The sequence below is a fragment of the Echeneis naucrates genome, chromosome 22, assembly GCF_900963305.1.
Source record: "Echeneis naucrates chromosome 22, fEcheNa1.1, whole genome shotgun sequence".
Classification (NCBI taxonomy): Eukaryota; Metazoa; Chordata; class Actinopteri; order Carangiformes; family Echeneidae; genus Echeneis; species Echeneis naucrates.
This window is the reverse complement of record NC_042532.1, coordinates 4,312,854-4,330,776: the sequence shown is the minus strand read 5'-3', so window position 1 is coordinate 4,330,776 and position 17,923 is coordinate 4,312,854. Positions and strand designations below refer to the sequence as shown.

Genomic DNA, 17,923 nt, shown 5'->3' with positions numbered 1-17,923 from the left:
TCAGCATCAGACTTTGAAAACCTCTGATGAAGAGAATCTGAAGCAAAAGAACTAAAACTCTTATTTTTATAATGATGAGTGCGGAAACACAGCCACATTTTAGCACTAGTACCTGCACAAAGGCGTATGTCAGTCATATTTAAGTTTGAGCCACTTTAATGAATGTGAACACTAAGAACTTGTATTGTACAGTAGGTGGGGTGGGAAGGGATTGAAGGCTTCTTTATGATATTGGTACTATCATGTAAAGTGCTTTCCATGCCTGATGTGAATACATTACCCACAGTTATATCAATTGTGGCGAAGTGGAATAAGAAGACAGCAGAGCTATTTTGGTCTGTTTTCTGCCAGCTATATGCAGACACAATAACCTAATTGGTTATCGTCACCTCCATTCTGTCATAGATGAGAGAAAACACCCAATCCAACAACTGGCTACCATAACTGATGAGCAATTACCACTATAAAAGGGATTTTTAGGTGAAATGAAAGGCCTGTTCTGTGGCATTGTAGTGGGGAATATCCTGGAAAAGGTTAGGATCGCTGAAATCTTTCTATATTGATGAGGAACAAATTGAACTGTGCTCTGTCATTTAGTACAACATGGAACAGTTTGGTCCATTTTTTTAAGCTTCATCCCAACACAGACAATCAGGAACAATGCAGCATCAACAGCGAGCAAATTAATTATGTTCTTGTTAAGAAGAAATGTCTCTATTTGGTAACATCTAGACAGGACTACTCTGCAGTCTTGATCCACATGCATGGGAGTGTCCAAGTCTGTGTGGTAACTGGGAGACAGAGGAAAGTGAGACCTCCGTCCAGCTACGGATTGAATGTGGCGCAAGACAGCCCTCCAATGGAGGATGGGTGAACTGAAACAAGAGCGATCGGGACACTGTGGCACAGAAATGTGTTTTTTCAGAAGGCAAACACTCTTTCTTGTAAAATGTATTTGCTGTAGAGTGGCTCCATTCTCAGTCGCCTTTATTGTAAAAAGATGAAAGCTATCGTATGAAGGCACAGTACCAAACAGGCTATATGGAAATTGATTATTTTGCCCCGGGCATCCCACATTCTCAATTGCCTCCTTGGTGAGCTCGACCAGTCAAATGCTTTGGGGGATATACTGTGTAGTGAAGGTTCTGTCAGCCCTTATGAAGGAAGGCAAACAAGGCTTGTGGTTAGAAGGTTCTGCATATCAAAATACTTGTATTTGCTTTCCCTTTAAATATAACCATGACAGGCTCAGTTAAAACAGGTGGACATTTGGCCTTGATGCATACTGCTTTGGACACCACTCTGCAACCCCTGGAGGAGACGTTTGGTCTCCCCCTCAAAGGCCAGATCATGTGAATATGTAAAATGTTGAAATGTAAAATTACAAGGGTTACAAATTCATACATAATATTGTGAAGCAGAAATATTTTTTCTTCTTTGCTTTTAACTCCTCAGATTTATCTTGTCACCCCCCCCAGGGCCAGATCTTTTTGTGGATTTATTGTTGCGTCACACACGTGTGGAAGAAACACCAAGCTCTTATTCAAATGATGGCACCAACTGTAGCATCTAAAATACTCATACAGCTACTCCTGATGATTACATAAACTCCTGTGTTACACATGGATATATTCATTTATATATATCATTTAATATTGGAGAATTTTAACTCCACCGGCACCTTTGACATTCATCTGAGAGGTTTAGTTGAGAATTGCCAATAACTCAGACATCTGCTATGTGAGAAGAGTCTTCAACAGGCAAAAAAGTTGAATTTACTGAAATGTGATAATGTGTAATATTTTCGATGAATAACTTCTTTATTGTTTTTTTCAGTGTGCAAGAAAACATTATTTAACACACAGACGATATGCGTGGAAATTATAAGATACAAAATAAGAACGTATTTCTCAGCGTAAGACACAGTCTATTAAACATTCACACAAGCCATACATGATACACAGAGGTGGTGATGATGTTTACACTCACGCACTCTGATATGGACATAAAATCTCTCTGAATACATCTAGACTAATATTTACTCTAATATTTACTCTGATCTATAGAATATCGTGCTTAAAAGGTCCTAGTGTGAATATACCTCTACTGACAAAATCCTGTACAACCTTTTAATCTCCATATCCTTAACTCTATTCTGCTTCTTGCTGGTGTCATGCAGGAATGCACTTTTTAGGGCAGATATATATAGGGCAAAACGGCCAATATGCATGATTCTGTATTCATACTTAAATCAATTTCTACTATGTTATTAATACAATACGTTGTGTCTAACTAGAAGTTTTGCTCCATAACAGGGCTGTCAAGGTTTTATTCATTCATTCATCTTCTACTGCTAATCCATTTCTGGGCTGCGGGGGTGTTGGATCCAATCTCGGCAAGGTGAGGGCGGGGTCACCCTGGACAGGTCACCAGTCCATCACAGGGCCAACACACAGAGACAGACAGAGACAACCACTCACAGTCACACTCAGACCTCACCAGTTAACCCAAACCTGACGTCTTTGGATGGTGGGAGGGAACCAGAGTATCCAGAGGAAACCCACACAGACACAGGGAGAACATTAAAACGCCGCACAGAAAGGCCCCAGAACCAAACCCACAACGTTCTTGTTGTAGGGCAACAGCTGCCCACTCATGATTATTTTTTCTGAACTTTTCCAAACTGAAAATGAAACCGAGGATGAATGAATTCCAAGTCTGACAGGACTGCATCAGTTCCCAGTTCATTTTACTTTTTAAAATTCAGATCCCCCAAGAGAAAATATCTATTGATTGATTCAGACTGAGATTCTGACATGACACAATCAATCCACTCCCCTCTGGGGAGGGGTGAAATGGCTGTGGGATGCTTAGCGTGGGACCCTTTGTTTCTGTCACATCCCATATGTCTGGAAATTAATCTTCTTTTTAGTACCATCATCCCATTTCATAATTTATTATTTGCCTCCTGCACAGATGCAGACTACGTGATAACAATAAGAAGAATTAAAGGGCATCCTATGAAGGCATTCCTTTAGGTCAAGTGTCTAATTTGCACTTTCCCCTGATTTCTTCAGAAACAGACATAAAAGTCCTGAAGGACCATTCAGATTCATTGTGCAAAAATTAAACATATTCCTCATTCCCCTCACAAGCACCATCACAGCCGAAGAGATTAAATTTCATTTTAGATTAATGACTTAGCACATAGGACGGTAATTAATCATTTGTTAGGTCCTTCCTTCAGCTCCCAGTGAGCTTTGACCGCACTCAGAGACCCCTGCTCAAAAAACATCTTGACATTTCTGTAATTACACCTTCCCTCCCCAGTGCAAAGCCTCTCGGCAGCTGTTGACAAACTGAGAGGTCATATTGTCCTGGCACAGCTACAACAATGCCGTTTCGGTTCATCACAGCATCTCATATTGTTTGTGTTATTGTTGTATAAGTACAATCAATAGACTTTTTCTATATATTACAGCATCAGCTTGTTGTTGTGGGATTTGAGCCCTGTTGCCTTTGCCGCCACCATGATCTTGTCATATGAAAAAGGAGGGCGCGGTGAATGGAAGCAGACTAGAGCAGGTGTTCCTAGTTGAACGTACACTAAGCTTCAGTAAAGTGGCCATAACTGCTACAACTTATTGTGGCTGTCTGACAGTGACCTCAGAGCCAGATATTGTGTTTTCATGCTGTTATATAGGAAAGCTGTATGTTACTACTCATCACAAGGACACCTTGGTTTAAAGACCAAGTCCCACATCTGCTCAATAAGGAGATCAAGGGAAAGAGGTTCACTGAAAGTGCACAGTCAGCAGTAATTAGGCATGTTAGTGTGTTCGAGGAGTTTGAAGATAAGGAGATTTCAGAAGAGATGAATGTCTCAGATGCTTCTTCCACCATCTGTAACCCACCTTGTGTTGTCCCCGGACAGCAGTAAAAGAATAAATTCCTTCAGGGACCCAGTAGCCAAGACGACATATTAGGCTGCAAAAATCTCTGTGTACACAATAATAATGACTTCATTTTGATTTGGGAGCCCATGTGTAGCCAGTGGTCAACTGGTGTTTTAATCTGATTGACAACTGACTGGCAGCTGCATTCAGAACCCTGGAAGGCTTTCACCAGGCAAAAAGGAGCGTCCTTTAAAATCCATTCCTTCCTCATACTGTCCAAAAAGAATGACATGTAAGTGCATATCTGAGATCATTTGGGATTTAAACCTGCTGGGCTTTTGTTCCCAACTGAAACAATAGATTGAGATCAACAAGGTCATTGCTGACTTTTTCCTGCTGCAAAGTTTTATCTTCAGACTGTCAGAGCAGAAAATAATTCTCCCATTAGAAGCAGGTGCTTATTTCAACACAGGGAACCTGAAGTCTGGAATACTGATTTTGTTTTCTTGCTTCTCCAGCTCCCACCGAGGTCACACAGCACTGTCCAACATGGCGCATTTTTAAGAGTTTGCCACCACCTCTCACAAAAAAACCCCAAAACATACAAAAACAAAACACAATTCAACCACCAATTCTAGCTAATTGAATATCAATACATATGACCCCATCAGCACTTCCAAGTGGTTCACACACTTATCTGCTTAATTGTGAAAATGAAAGAGGCCCACCCAAAAGACAATCTCGTGTATTCAAACAGACTTGCTCATTCAGCATGCAAAATTATGCACGCTGTAATTAATTTGCCATTAAGGCTGGATTGATGTCGCCTTCGTCGTGCACACTACCAAAACATAATTGCCTCTGGTTTTGCATTCACAGCTTTGCCTCATTACTGAAACAGATGCTAATTTGGCAAAGTAGCTTCAGGTTGACAGGTGTGTGAAGTGTGTGAAGTGTGCAATTCGCTGTGCTGTGCTGTGCTGTGCCTCATGTAAAGAGGCCTGGGGAAGAGAGGCAGACGGGGGTAAAATGAAATGACACCTTCATGAGGGGAGACAAAAAAAATGAATGTAATCCCTTTCACTGGAGTTTCTTTTTAATCATAGTGAATGGCACAGATAGTAATTGGTATGTGAGGAGAAAGGGGGTTAATTGTTTTCAAAAACAAACCCATTCTGATTTCTATTTAACTGTTTAACTACATGATATGCTTTCAGACCTCTTAGTATTTCCTGTTCTTCAATTAATTGTAGGCAAAAATTAAAAATGTTTGTTAATTTTTTTTATTTACAACGAAAAAAGGGTAATTCAAAAGATTTAGAAGATATTCTTTTGATAATAAACCCTGTTAATATATTTAGTGGCAACATTTTCAGCTGAGGAAAGCTTTGAGAAACTGTAATCATAAAAATAATCCTGAAAAACTACAAAATACCCCCCACGCCCATCGGTTCAGTTCTCTCACGACATTAAAGTTTCTGTTTGTGCAGTGGCCATGATCTCAACAGCAGTCCAACAAAATGAGCTTGAAACAGTACAGCTGGTGTTTTTGAAGACTAGCTCAGGAGTTTGAGTCCACGTCTCTGCTCCAACACTAAGAGCTTCTTCTTCACATCTTCTTTGCTCGTTTCTTGGGTCTTTGATTGAAGACAGGCGACGCGCCCATTAGGGAGTCGGGGGAATGAGAGGCGTAGCTGCCATCCGATGCTGCACCTCCTGGTGAGGGGGCCATTGTTCCTCCCGATTCACTCATGGTGGACATTGGCCCGCCCTCCTCAAAAACATCTCCACCCAGGACACCATGGTGATGGTGGTGGTGGTGGTGGCTCGAGCCCTGGCCCTCCTCGCCATCCTGGGGCTCCATTTTTACCTGTGGCCACAGAGGGGAATTGTTTGCCCCGCCCCCACCTTAAAGAAGAGGAGAGGGAAATTATTCATGTATAAAGATAAACATAAACATATATTAATCCAACCCAGCTGGTGCCTGCATGAGTTCTTAGTAGATAATTGGCAGATTCCCATTGGTGCAGTGATGGTGTCACTTGAGTATGTCGAGTTTAATGTCAGCAGCAACTATAAACATAGAGACAAAGTGTCTTCATGGAAAACAAATGCACATCCCATTTAGGAACCAAGGAGGTAGGAAACTGCCTATTAATTAAACTACACACACACACACACACAAGATCCAACAGTCTGTGGCTTCTGTAGGAGCCTCTTCATGAAGGCAGAATGTAAAAATGAGCAGGAGAGCTGCTCTCACCTGAGGCGTGAGGAGAATGGTCACCATCCAGGCCTGAAGCCAACCTTTCACCGTGGGCACCTAACACCCCTATAGGCAGAGCCTGGTCTCCAGAGGCCAGGTCGGCTTCAGGCTCCTCACTAACAGGGAAGGAGATGTCACTCATTGGCTCCTCCTTAATCCTTGGGGGCTTTGAGTCCTCCAGTGCCTTCTCTGGGTTCACCAGCCGCTCATACTCCTCTGACAGATCCTTACTAACCTGTGAGAGGGGGAAAACATTTATTTTCTGGTCGTCAAAATGAAAACAGATCATGATGATGCACGTCTCAATATTATTCTCATTCTATTTTATTCATTCTCCTCTGACCAAAAAAATCTATAGGACAGCCACGTCAGCTAAGGCGCGTCAAGATTAAACATATCTAAATAATGAGCCATAAAACATCACTCTCATCACTTCCTGATATTAAGAGAGCTCAGCTCTTGTGTTTCTTCAGTCACATTGGCACTGAGGATGGTGAATTTCTCACTTTGCTGTCTGTCTGAGTTCCAAGCAGCTTGTACTCTAGTCACCCTGTGGTGCATTGTTCTCACTCATACATAGTACTTTGTGAGACAATTCAGCACATTGTGCCAAATTAAAGGCCCCTTTTAAATGTAAGAAAGTTTTCAGCCAATACAAATCTTTGAATTGGAGAAGCTGAAGCTTAAAGCTTAAAATGGATGAGAACTAATAAGAGCTACACTGATTCTTTCAGTGCTTAACCAGTAATAGACTCCATGAGGAGAGGTGCTGCTTGTCTACGTTGCAACTCTTGCTCTGACATTTATACACTACACATGAACCTCTTTTGCAAATCAGTTTTCAAAAAATATGAACAAATTGTCAATATATAAATTGAACAAGCAGTGAGGGGGTGATATGAATAAAATATTTGGTCATGGTAGATTTAATGGTACGTCATAATTTCTCTTAGGTTTAATTCAAGGAATTTTATATTAAGAAATGTGTTGAAAATCATAAGAAATGTAGATCTTTTCATTCAGCTGGTACCATTAAGGATTCTTGCTTGAAGGTGTCTATAAAAATGCTGAGAATGCTCAGTGGATTCTTATTTTGTATCAAGATGACAAGAAGAAATGATCTGGCTGCCTTAGAAAGAGGGTTCATTGTCAGGGCAGGAGTTTCAGTCGCACAGCGGTGATGCTTGTGCATCAGTGTGACATGCAAGGAAAAAAAGGGGGCAGGTCTTCCTTCTCAGGAGTGTGGGAACGTCAATGCCGATTGTAAGCAGACTGCGCAATGCTCGCTGCAGTGAAAGCACTTTGAGAGTTCAAGACAAAACCTGGTCTGTAGAGAGGTAGAAAAAAAGTGATATGTCAGATGGGTCATCCCACACCATGTTTTGACCAGCATGTTAGTTCATGTGCGGTGCACAGCATGAGAACAGGACAGATCTTGCTTACTCGACCCCTCTACTGAAATATTTTGGTGGGGGCTTTTAGTTGGCAATCAAGAAAGGGTCACAGTAAATCACTACAAAGTTGTTCTGAGTCATCACTTCCATCTCACGATGAAACAGCGCAAACCTGATTGTGCAGGTCTCCAGAATGCTTTCATTGATGGAGGCCAGGTATGAGAGACCCAGCTCTTTTAGTCACCAGTCATACCGCTTATCTGATAGAGTTGTGGCTACAACCATTTTGCTGATGTGTCAGCTGATAATGGAAAAAGTTCATGAATAAAAAAAAAAAAAAGGAGCATCTGTTGTCTAGTCAAGGTCATCTTAACATGTAACAGAAGGTACTTCCTCAATTAAATGCAAAAATCCACTGAAAACTAGCATATTGGAGACCTGGTCTCTTAAACCAGGTATTAAAGACAGATACACAGTATCAATAACATGCAAAATTGGATGGTTGAACGAATGAATATCCTCTCACAAAAAATATCGTTAAATCACACAAAAAGCATTCTGCAGTTTTTTATCCTTCTCAGTCTCACCTGCAGCATGTAGCTGTGGTAGTCTTTAATCCTCACTTGCCAGAAGCGCTGCAGGGCCAGCACGCTACCAATGCCCACCTCATGAAACACCTGCTCCACCACATCTGGAAAAGGACTGGCCCCGAGCCGCGCTTCCCGGTCCACTGCCACCCGCAGCAGGCGGGTGAGGCGCAGGTAATGCTCATGCACAAGGTCGGTCAGAGTCTCCAACACGCTCTCCTGAGCAGACTCAAATCCAGCGTGGGCCAGGACAGTGGCCACTGACTGATAGAGAAGCTGCCTACAGGAGGGCCACGTCAGCTCTGTAACAGGCTCACCTTTCCCCCTTGTGTTTAAAGAACCAGAGAAAACAGACCGAGATGAATAATACCTGGCTGCCTAATTTACCAAAATCATATTTGCGAAAATTACAAATCAGTTATAATATCTAAATTGCAACTTGGACACAATAAAAGATTTGGATACGGTATTTTCACTTTAAGAAAATGGCTTCAGTATTAGTTCAGTTGCAGTAACTTACTTATAAAAGTCACACTCAGGGTCACTGTGGCGGAGCTGGAAGGGTTGACGTGGAGCTTTGCTGTCCACAGGTAACAGATCATCTGGCATGACAGGTGGGGTGGGAGGACGTAGAGGGAGGTTGGTGTCAGCCTCCTCCATTCTTCCGCCTCCTTCTGAGGTCGCCGTGGTCTGACCCTGAGCCTGAGCCTGAGCTGCTGCTAAGAGTCCACGGAGGCGGCGGGCATGCTGACACAGCTGTACAGTGTGGATTGTGAGGCTGCATGGCTCTGAGGGGATGTCCAACATTGTGGTGGGCCGGGGACGCTGTGCTGACGGCTGGTGCAGGGGAGGGTCCTGCATCTCTACAGAGCGAAACTCACGCTGGAGCAAGTCAAAGGAGCTTCGGCTTGGAGGTGCCCCAGCTGGCCCAGGGATTTCTCCCCAGTAACGCATCATGATGACTGAATTAACACACAAGGTGGATTTAAACCAGCATCAAGTCTGATCAAGTCTGGCCACTGAATTGGGAGAGAAGGAGGAAAGAGCACGACAACTCAGACACCAGAAACATCATTTATTCCAGATAAAGGTTTGGCAGCTTATTCCCAATTGCCAAATAGCACAACGCCACAGCTGTCAAAAGCTACACTATTTAATGTCAATCTTATATGACAAACCTTAAGCGTGCTTTTAATGTTGTGTCATGCTAATTTCGGCAAACATCTGACCGACCACTGAGACGTTTTAGCCAAAACATATTAAACAACAATCGATTCGCACCGAATTTATTAGGACAGAAGACAACAGAAATAACATTTTACTTATTAAAATGGACTTAAAAGGCTGTTAGGTGTACGCCGAATTGGAGGGTGCGTCACGTTGTTTCTGATAAGCATTGAAGTCAAAGTTTAACGGGGCCGACGGTTTGCCACATATCAGTATAATACAAAAGTGACGAGTGTCTGGCTGTAGTTCAGCACTTCATGAGCGGAGAAAGAAGCCATCAACCAATCCCTGACTACTGAGAGAGCGACGACAGCAAGCTAGCTGGTTAACTATAAGGAACCAGCAAGTATGCTTAGCCAGTCAATCCGTGGAACTTTCGGTTGAATGGACCAATGTAACTCACATTACAGAGATAGATGAAACGTCGGGTAGCAGCGGGAGCCAAAAGTCCTCGTAGCTTCGGAGGAAGTTGAACCGGAACTAAGCGTCTCGTCCTTGCTGCAAAACTGTCGGGTAAACAGCTGAGGAAGATGCTTGGTTCCGTTAAAAACAATCCAAATTGACAAGAATGAATGTTAAAAACTCTTCTAAATCGCTATGTATATTTATATTAAATAATTATCAGATAAATGTCTCTTGGGTGTGCATTGTAGGAGAGGCTTTTGTAAGATTTTTTAAGCTGTGAAAGCCCGACCAAATTTTACCGTTACACCAAATAAACATGGCCGCCTCCCCGCCGTCAGACGCGAGCGTGAAAAACACAGGCGAAGAAATGAACTTTACCGCGGAACCGGACGAGTGTTCGGCCGCAGAGAACGGCGGCGAGCCCGAAAGGAAAGACTCGCCCAAACGTGAACCAGAACCAGAGGACCCGTTCAAGAAACCGGCTCTTTTCGCCGCACCGTCTCTCTCCGGTAAGCGGGCTAACGTAGCGACTTCGTCCAAAACGGCAGCAGCCGAAACAAAAGATGCGAAAGAAAACAACAGAGCTGAAAGGGAAACCTCTGCCAGTGAAGAGGGAATCCGGGAAAAATGTCAACAACAGGAGAAAAACGGCGAAAAAGACACGGATGTCCCAGCTGTCAAAGCCAAAGCAGATCCCAAACCGCGGGTGCTCCCTGTGAAAGGAGCCCCGGCCGGCAAATTCCCCCCTCTGCCCTACACGGAGCCACCCTGGGGTGGCAAGGCTTCGGAAATCCCTTATGCTCTCGAAATCCTCAAAAACGGCACCATAGTGGACAAGTTGCCTCTCACCGACAGGAGCTTCTTCGTGGTCGGACGCCTGCCTGTGTGCGACGTGTCTCTGGAGCACCCCTCCATCTCCAGGTACCACGCAGTGATCCAGTTCCGCGGACAGGCCGGGGACGGGGAGGCCGTCGGGGAAGAGAGGGGCTTTTACATCCACGACCTGGGCAGCACGCATGGCACCGTTGTGAACAAGAACAAGATCCCTCCGAAGACCTACATCAGACTGCGGGTGGGCCATGTGCTGAAGTTTGGTGGGAGCACCAGGCTTTTCATCCTGCAGGTGAGACCGAACGTCCCAGCTCATCTCACCTCATACTGACTGCATGCCATCGCACATGACGCGCAGCTGTGATTTAAGACGCGGGATCAAGTAAAGACGGCCTTTAAACCCAAACTACAGACGTTCAGGTTAAATCTGAGACTGATTTGGAGAACACAGATTATTATTCAGAGCAGTTTTCTGCTCATGTATCCAGTTTAATCACTTTTGACCAACCAATATCGCGATTTGTTGATAGGTTTTAACCTCAGAAAAAAGTTCCACCAAAAAGTTGTTGTTGACAAATTGAGCCTGGATGTTGGGATGTATGCTTTGGCTTTGTTTTTCCCATGGCTAGTTCCAATTCTTACACTCAGTATGGATGTGTGTGTGTATATATATATATATATATATATATATATATATATATATATATATATATATGTATATATATGTGTGTGTGTGTGTATATGTATATATGTATATAAATTATATTTGAAAAACTATAAGCCTGACTTGAAGTACTTGAAAATTTGATTCTTCACAAAATATGATGCTGTACATGACTGAGTTGTAGTCTGCAGAAGCTCAACGAGAAGCTGCAGTAGTAGAATCAAAACTTAAGTTTGGTCTGAGGTCATTTAAAAAATGACCAAATAGAAGTTAAAGTTGCAGAAATTGGTGCCATTCATAAGCTAAAATGCCAAATATTTAAAAATTGTAGGGACTACATAGATGATAATGTTACTACAGGTCCTAAACATATTATCTCATGTATGTACAGGTTTTGTGACACCCTTCTTATAAATTCAACATTAAAATGATTACTAAAACATACTATTCAGTGATATTAATTTAAAATTGACATAAAAACCTTTATCTTCACTCTCGTTTCACAGGGTCCAGAGTTTGATGAGGAAGAGGAGTCTGAGCTAACAGTGACAGAGCTGAGGGAGCGTGCCCAGAAACAGAAAGCAGAGCTGGAGAGGAGGATGATGGGAGATGGTTCTGATGATGAAGAGGAGGAGGAGGAAAAGGCAGAAGACTCGGAAGGTACTACCAGCAAGCGCCAGAGCAAACAGACGAACGAAGACTCAGGCTGCTCGTGGGGAATGGGTGAGCTTTTCTGTCAGTTCTCAAATTACACTTCAGACTGTTTCTTGTCGGCTGTCGTGTTGTCGTCTTCAATGAGTCGGTGTGAATTCACTGAATAACCAAGCCAACCCATTGCATCTCTTCTTTCCATTCACCCTAACGGTGGCTGTAAATCCAGCTGAGGAGGTTGTTCCAGAGGAAGATGAGAACGAGGAAAACCCTTTCTCAACAGAGTTCCACGAGGACCAGGAGGCTGCCTACCTGAAAGACCCAAAGAAGGCTTTACAAGGCTTCTATGACAGGGAAGGTGAGTTGAGGTCAGGTTTTATGAGTTGCAGAAGAAAAATAATGTTTGTTTGTTTGTTTGTTTTTTTTAAATCACCTGACTTTAATATTGAAATCATTCATCTCAGGGGAGGAGCTGGAGTTTGAGTATGAAGACAAAAACCATGGCACCTGGCTGTGCAGAATAAAGTAAGAGGCGATATGTTGGACATCAATGAAGTTACATTGTGTGTGGATGGAGTGTAAAGTTGCCAGTTGTGTCTATTTATCTTTCAGGCTGCCTGTGGATGATGCCATGGGCCGGCAGCTGGTGGCTGAGGTGACACACACAGGGAAGAAGAAAGAAGCAGCAGTTCAGTGTTGCCTGGAGGCCTGTCGAATGTTGGAGGCCAGAGGGCTGCTGCGTCAAGAAGCAGGTGGAAACTTGGCCCCACTGGGGATGTCTGAAAGTTGAATCTTTAGAGGAGGTCAGAGCTTATCCTGGTTTACTTCCTTATTTCCAGTGTCCCGCAAACGCAAGAAGAAGAATTGGGAGGATGAGGACTACTACGACAGTGATGATGACACCTTCCTGGATCGAACAGGCACTGTGGAGAGGAAGAGGCAAGAGAGAATGAAAAAGGCCGGAAAGATAGAAGAGCGACCGGAGACCTATGAATCACTGGTAAACATCTGTCTGCACTTTTAAACAGATCTGGGGATTATTTTAATATTCCGAACCACGTCCATGACAAGAATAGAATAATTAGGAGGCAGTGACTCTTCTTCATTGGCTTTAAGTCTTAATGTTCACAAGGAACATTGTGTGGAGACTTAGCTGACTGTGTGTAATTTGTTAAACAAAAACTAAACATATCATAATATCTAATTATAAAGACCTGGTAAGCTCCTCTGTGTAGCAATAGGCAAAGTGTTGCTTTGAGCTAAAGGCTAACATGCTCACACTAATGTGTAGCAGGCCTAATACAATCTATGTTCACTAATCTAGCATGTTAGCATCATCCACAGACCAGAATATGCAGCAGCATTAACAGATGGGTTAGTGTTCATATGACAAGATACCACACACTTCTTACACTGAAGATTGTAAAATAAATACACTAGCTGTCAGTGTCAAAACAGTGAATTAGGTGTGGAACTGCTAGATGTACTGAAAGTGACAACTCCATGTTGTATAGTGTGTGTATTTAAGCTGTGGGAATGCTCACCTGCCTGATTTTACTGTAGGTGGCCAAACTGTCAGAGGTGGAGAAGGAGCTGGAGGACACCCAGAAAAAGCTCAACTCTGGCAGAGGAAGTAAGTCAATATCACCTGTGACACATGCCTCTACCACTTAAATATAATCTCCTCGCAAGATTGTTGATTTTTATCTCTCCTCCTAGACTCGTCTGGCTCTTCCACAGAAGACTCGCTGGATGCGTTTATGACTGCAGTTAGAAGCGAGACAGAAATGGATTCTGTGGAGCGCAGGAAGCTTCATGTTCATGTGGCAGATTTGCGCAAAGATGCCCAGCGACTTCGCAAACTGGTCGAACTCACAAGGCCTGCACAGATGCCATCGCTGCTGCCAAGGTTAGATTCGATTATGTAGTTCATGAAGCCTGTGAAGTGTATTTCACATTTAAACACACATGATATGTTGATGTGTTTTGGTGATCTAGTGGCAGTACAGAGTCTGAGAAGCCTAAAAAGAGCTTACCACTGTTTGGAGCAATGAAGGGAGGAAGCAAATTCAAATTGAAGACTGGCGCCATTGGGGTAGGTTTTTTTGTTTGTTTTTTTATTTTTAACAAAGTTTATCCATTGACACAATGCCCATAACTGCGTAAATTGCTGTACTGGAAGATAGTGAGTCCATGCATCAAACAGACAGCAAATTTTTTACTGATACACTTTCACAGTCAGATAAAACATCCGTTTTATGGGAAATAAAATATTCTTTAATGCTCTAAAGCTGTAGTCACATAAAAAAAATTTAGCTGTGACTGTCAAGAATGAAAGAATGAAAGAAGAATGGCGTCCCAAAAGTAAATTGCAACAATAGAATAAGAGATTCTATGGGATTCATATATCATACATGTTTTCCAAAGGGTTAAACCTGAGCTACACCAAAAACCAATGGCACTCATAGCACATCTGAACAGGTTAGGCAATATAAAGACTGAGCTATTGTTTTGATGTGTTGGTATCCATGGATACAGGGTCAGGTATCAGAATTAGTATCAGGAAGGAAAATGGCATCAGAGCTATTTTTTTTCACTGTGCCATTGATGTTTCCTCCGTCTCTAGAAGTTACCACCGAGGCGGCCAAACCTGCCTGCAGAGCTCTTCAACATGAAAGAGCTCCCCCCTAGTGGAGAAGAGGAAGAGGAGGAGGAGGAGGAGAACGCAACTGATAAGAATGAGGATAAGGATGATAAACAATGGGTCAATATTGCTGAGTCTAATGTTGATCTTCAAAAGTCCAATACCTCCATGAGTGAAGAGGGCGCCTCCTCAGGGCGGCAGATAGAGAAACCAGAACCATGCCATCAGCCTGAAGGTGAAATAACTGTTACTGCCTGAGGGATCATGTGCTTTTTGCTCTGTTGTCTTTGTAGTATGTGCACAGATTTATTTATCATGATCACGATGCTGATGGTGCCCTATTAAGCCACTGGGTGGCAGTAGATCTGTCACACATACTGTTTACTTTGTTTCTATATCAGTATTTTTCTTGTAAAGATATTCGGCCACCATAGTCGTCGACTCTGTTTTTTGTACAGACCCAGGTAACATCTGGCCAAAACATCATGAACCATCTGACCTCCATCAAACCTTAAATCTGTTTGCTCATATGCACATTACACTTTTAACATTTTTCTGGGCATGTCTTCATCAGAGCAAAGCCACAAACAGATGGAGCAGGTACCTGAGCACAAAAACATCAGGGCTCCAGCACAGTGTCCAGGTGGGTAATGTCTTATACAGTTTGTTCTGTGTTTATTGTGCGTCAGGGGTGGCACACACATTCAGATCATTACCCCCAGGAGCAACACTGCAGTAATAAAACCAATAATTAGCAGCAAAAAGACTCAAAAGTATAAAAAGCAAATAGTCATTATGCCTAATGATCTGTGTCTGTTTTCCTGTCGCATTATTGGATCATTATTTAATGGCCAGCTGCATCTTTGAAGTTGTAGCTAATGTTTCATGTGGTTTTGGGTGACTTCATCGCTAATCATAAATATGAATTCACCATAAGCTATGTGTGTAAGCTCTTACTTTGAAAAGTGACTAATTATGTTACTGGTGTTTGTCAGTGCTGCTCGTACTCGCTCATGTTTAATGCACTATACTTGTGGCTCCACAGAGTCCACAGCAGAAAGCAACAGAGAGTCGGCAGCTGAGCCCAGTCCCAAGAAGAGGAAAAAGGTGATGGGCCCCAGCAAGGTAGGTCCTCACACACAGGACTGAATATTCAGCTGGATCATAGAGGAAAGGGGCGACACTGATTGAATCTCCTCATGTTGCATCTCCACAGCCCCCCATGCAGCTCTCACAACAGTATCCAGATGATGACCCTGATTACTCAGTTTGGCTGCCTCCTGCAGGTAAACAGCTCGACTCATCCAATTTATTGAGCAAATTGTGTAGTTTCTACCCTGCTGCTCTTTGTTCTGAGGATGATTAGATGTTCTTTCTGTCAGAATGAGCTGTCAAACCTGGGAAAATCCCTTAGACACGAATATGTATCAAGTCAATGCAGAATGTTACTCTCATACCTTTACAATAAAGAAACTGTGGGTGGAGGGGTGCTGTTTAAGAAGAAGGAAATAGCTAATGGGCCAAAGTTGCAGCAACATTTTCATTGTTCTCTAAGGAATGCAGATCAAAGTCACTTTAAAGTGATAAGATAAGCTGGAGTAAAAAACTTTGAAATGTCTGCCAAACTAATTGCGCTGCATCACTGTTTTGATGAGGAGCTAGAACCTCAGGGTTACTTATGCTATTTTGCATGTGCAGAACATGTAATACGATGCATGCTCTTATGGTACACACAGATACTAAAACATTCTTTCCTCTACCCACAGGTCAGACCGGAGATGGTCGCACGCACCTAAATGACAAATATGGCTACTGAGGGGAGAAAAGCAGAGAGCCCTTCAGCAGCTTCCATTCCACCAGCTTTTATACAGCAGATAATACATGCAACACAAAGGCCTCCAGTCTGCTCGGCTCTGACCATTAACCCCCTCCACCCATCCCAGTCCCTCTGTGTGTGGTTCAGCTTAGAAAAGGCTGAACAGCGGTAACACTACTGCACCTTTTTATTCAGCCCTCTGAGGATAGTTGGATTTGTGGACTGATAAAGGAAAAAGCGCTCACAGTAAGTGGGTAGGCTTAGGGAGCTGCCCCCTCAGAGCAGACACCAGGCAGTTAGCCCACTGGAACTATTCACTGTGATCCACATGGGTGGCACCTGAAGTTTGAATCCTATACAGTCAAATAGAAAGCGAGAAAGCCAGATCAGTAACCGATCTAAATTCAGCTTTCAGGTCCTCGGTCACTCTTCGTACAGGTAAATTCACCTGACATTAAATCTCCTGTATTTGGCTACACTAAGTTGCTGGTGTAACCTTTTTTTTTTTTCCAAAAAAAGAGAGTGTAGCAGGGAGAGAGAATGAGGGAGAGCATCGAAGCAGCTTTTCTGACCATCTGGACACTTGGATGGCTTACTGGATGAAACACAAGCTGATAATGACTCAACCTAAGTGGAGTGTGTACGTCTGTGTCTGCACTGCTGCACACACATAGCCCAACAACCCCTTCAAAGTCCTCTTTTTAACATGGTTGCCTTTATGAGCAAGTCGACCACTGGTGTGTTTGCCTGGAGCAGGATTCCTCGCTCCGTGAAATCCTTCTCAGAGCTGCTCTCTCGATATGCCGCCACACGTTCCTTCCTCTTGTCTCTTCAGAGCAAAGAAATAGTATTTTGTTATATAAATGTATAATAAAAATGTCTGTACATAATCTGTGTTTTAAGAGTGTTTTATTCCTTTAAAAATGACCCGGATTAAACCATCTATCATTCACTCTATACTTTCCAGCTGTCCTTCCACTCTGTTCTTCTCCAAACACAACGTAGCTCTGACGTCAGACTTCTTTCCCTCTCCTTAAAGCACTCTCTGTCTCACAGTCATGCAGGATTTCTCAGGGAATGTTCTGGCACAAAGAGATCATACCCTGAGAAGTCTCGGCAGTAGATCTTTTCTGGGATGGTTTGTGCTATGACCTACTAATAGCAAACGGAAACTATGGCACACGTTAAAGAAGAGCCCTTTGCAATGATTGCTAAGGACCTTAAACTATAAGAAACTATATTTCACAGTGAGCAAAGGTTCAGAGTAGATCAGTAACTTCTATAATATGTCTTCTTTCATCATTTCCAGGAAAATAGCAGCTATAAAAAGTAATACCTACAAATCAGAAGACTCAAAAAAAAAAAAAAACCAAGAGTGCTTAACTTCATAAAATCAGCATGAACACTTTTCACATTTGGAGCCTAATAGGACAGAAAAGCTGCGCTGGTGAAAACAGAAATGTCTGATTGAAATTTATAGGTTACACATATAGATACAGATAGGACTGTATCTGTACTCAGAGGCCACCTAATGGTGGCCTC

The 17,923-nt window shown here is 42.8% G+C and overlaps 2 protein-coding genes across 2 annotated transcripts; one reads left to right on the top strand and one right to left on the bottom strand.

Annotated features, from left to right (window-relative positions):
* Window positions 1-4,985: 4,985 nt before the first annotated feature.
* On the bottom strand, window positions 4,986-9,845 carry supt7l (SPT7 like, STAGA complex subunit gamma). Its single transcript, XM_029494135.1, has 5 exons — window positions 9,774-9,845; window positions 8,664-9,162; window positions 8,144-8,468; window positions 6,160-6,397; window positions 4,986-5,804 (listed from the first exon to the last, which is right to left on the bottom strand). The coding sequence occupies exons 2-5, from the start codon at window positions 9,098-9,100 to the stop codon at window positions 5,506-5,508; spliced, it is 1,299 nt and encodes a 432-aa protein (XP_029349995.1). The 5' UTR covers window positions 9,101-9,162; window positions 9,774-9,845; the 3' UTR covers window positions 4,986-5,505.
* Window positions 9,846-10,091: 246 nt separating this feature from the next.
* slc4a1ap (solute carrier family 4 member 1 adaptor protein) lies at window positions 10,092-17,261 on the top strand. Its single transcript, XM_029493989.1, has 14 exons — window positions 10,092-10,898; window positions 11,777-11,993; window positions 12,151-12,279; window positions 12,386-12,446; window positions 12,534-12,673; window positions 12,761-12,921; window positions 13,485-13,554; window positions 13,641-13,830; window positions 13,920-14,016; window positions 14,548-14,800; window positions 15,140-15,208; window positions 15,611-15,690; window positions 15,782-15,851; window positions 16,332-17,261. The coding sequence occupies exons 1-14, from the start codon at window positions 10,092-10,094 to the stop codon at window positions 16,379-16,381; spliced, it is 2,394 nt and encodes a 797-aa protein (XP_029349849.1). The 3' UTR covers window positions 16,382-17,261.
* Window positions 17,262-17,923: the final 662 nt, after the last annotated feature.

Coding starts and splice junctions, on each gene's coding strand:
- supt7l (XM_029494135.1), bottom strand. CDS start 9,100: ATGATGCGTTACTGGGGAGAAATCCCTGGGCCAGCTGGGGCACCTCCA. Junction 6,398..8,143: donor ACCACAGCTACATGCTGCAG/GTGAGACTGAGA, acceptor CCCCTCTCACAG/GTTAGTAAGGATCTGTCAGA. Junction 5,805..6,159: donor CCATTCTCCTCACGCCTCAG/GTGAGAGCAGCT, acceptor CTCTTCTTTAAG/GTGGGGGCGGGGCAAACAAT.
- slc4a1ap (XM_029493989.1), top strand. CDS start 10,092: ATGGCCGCCTCCCCGCCGTCAGACGCGAGCGTGAAAAACACAGGCGAA. Junction 14,017..14,547: donor TGAAGACTGGCGCCATTGGG/GTAGGTTTTTTT, acceptor CTCCGTCTCTAG/AAGTTACCACCGAGGCGGCC. Junction 14,801..15,139: donor ACCATGCCATCAGCCTGAAG/GTGAAATAACTG, acceptor TGTCTTCATCAG/AGCAAAGCCACAAACAGATG.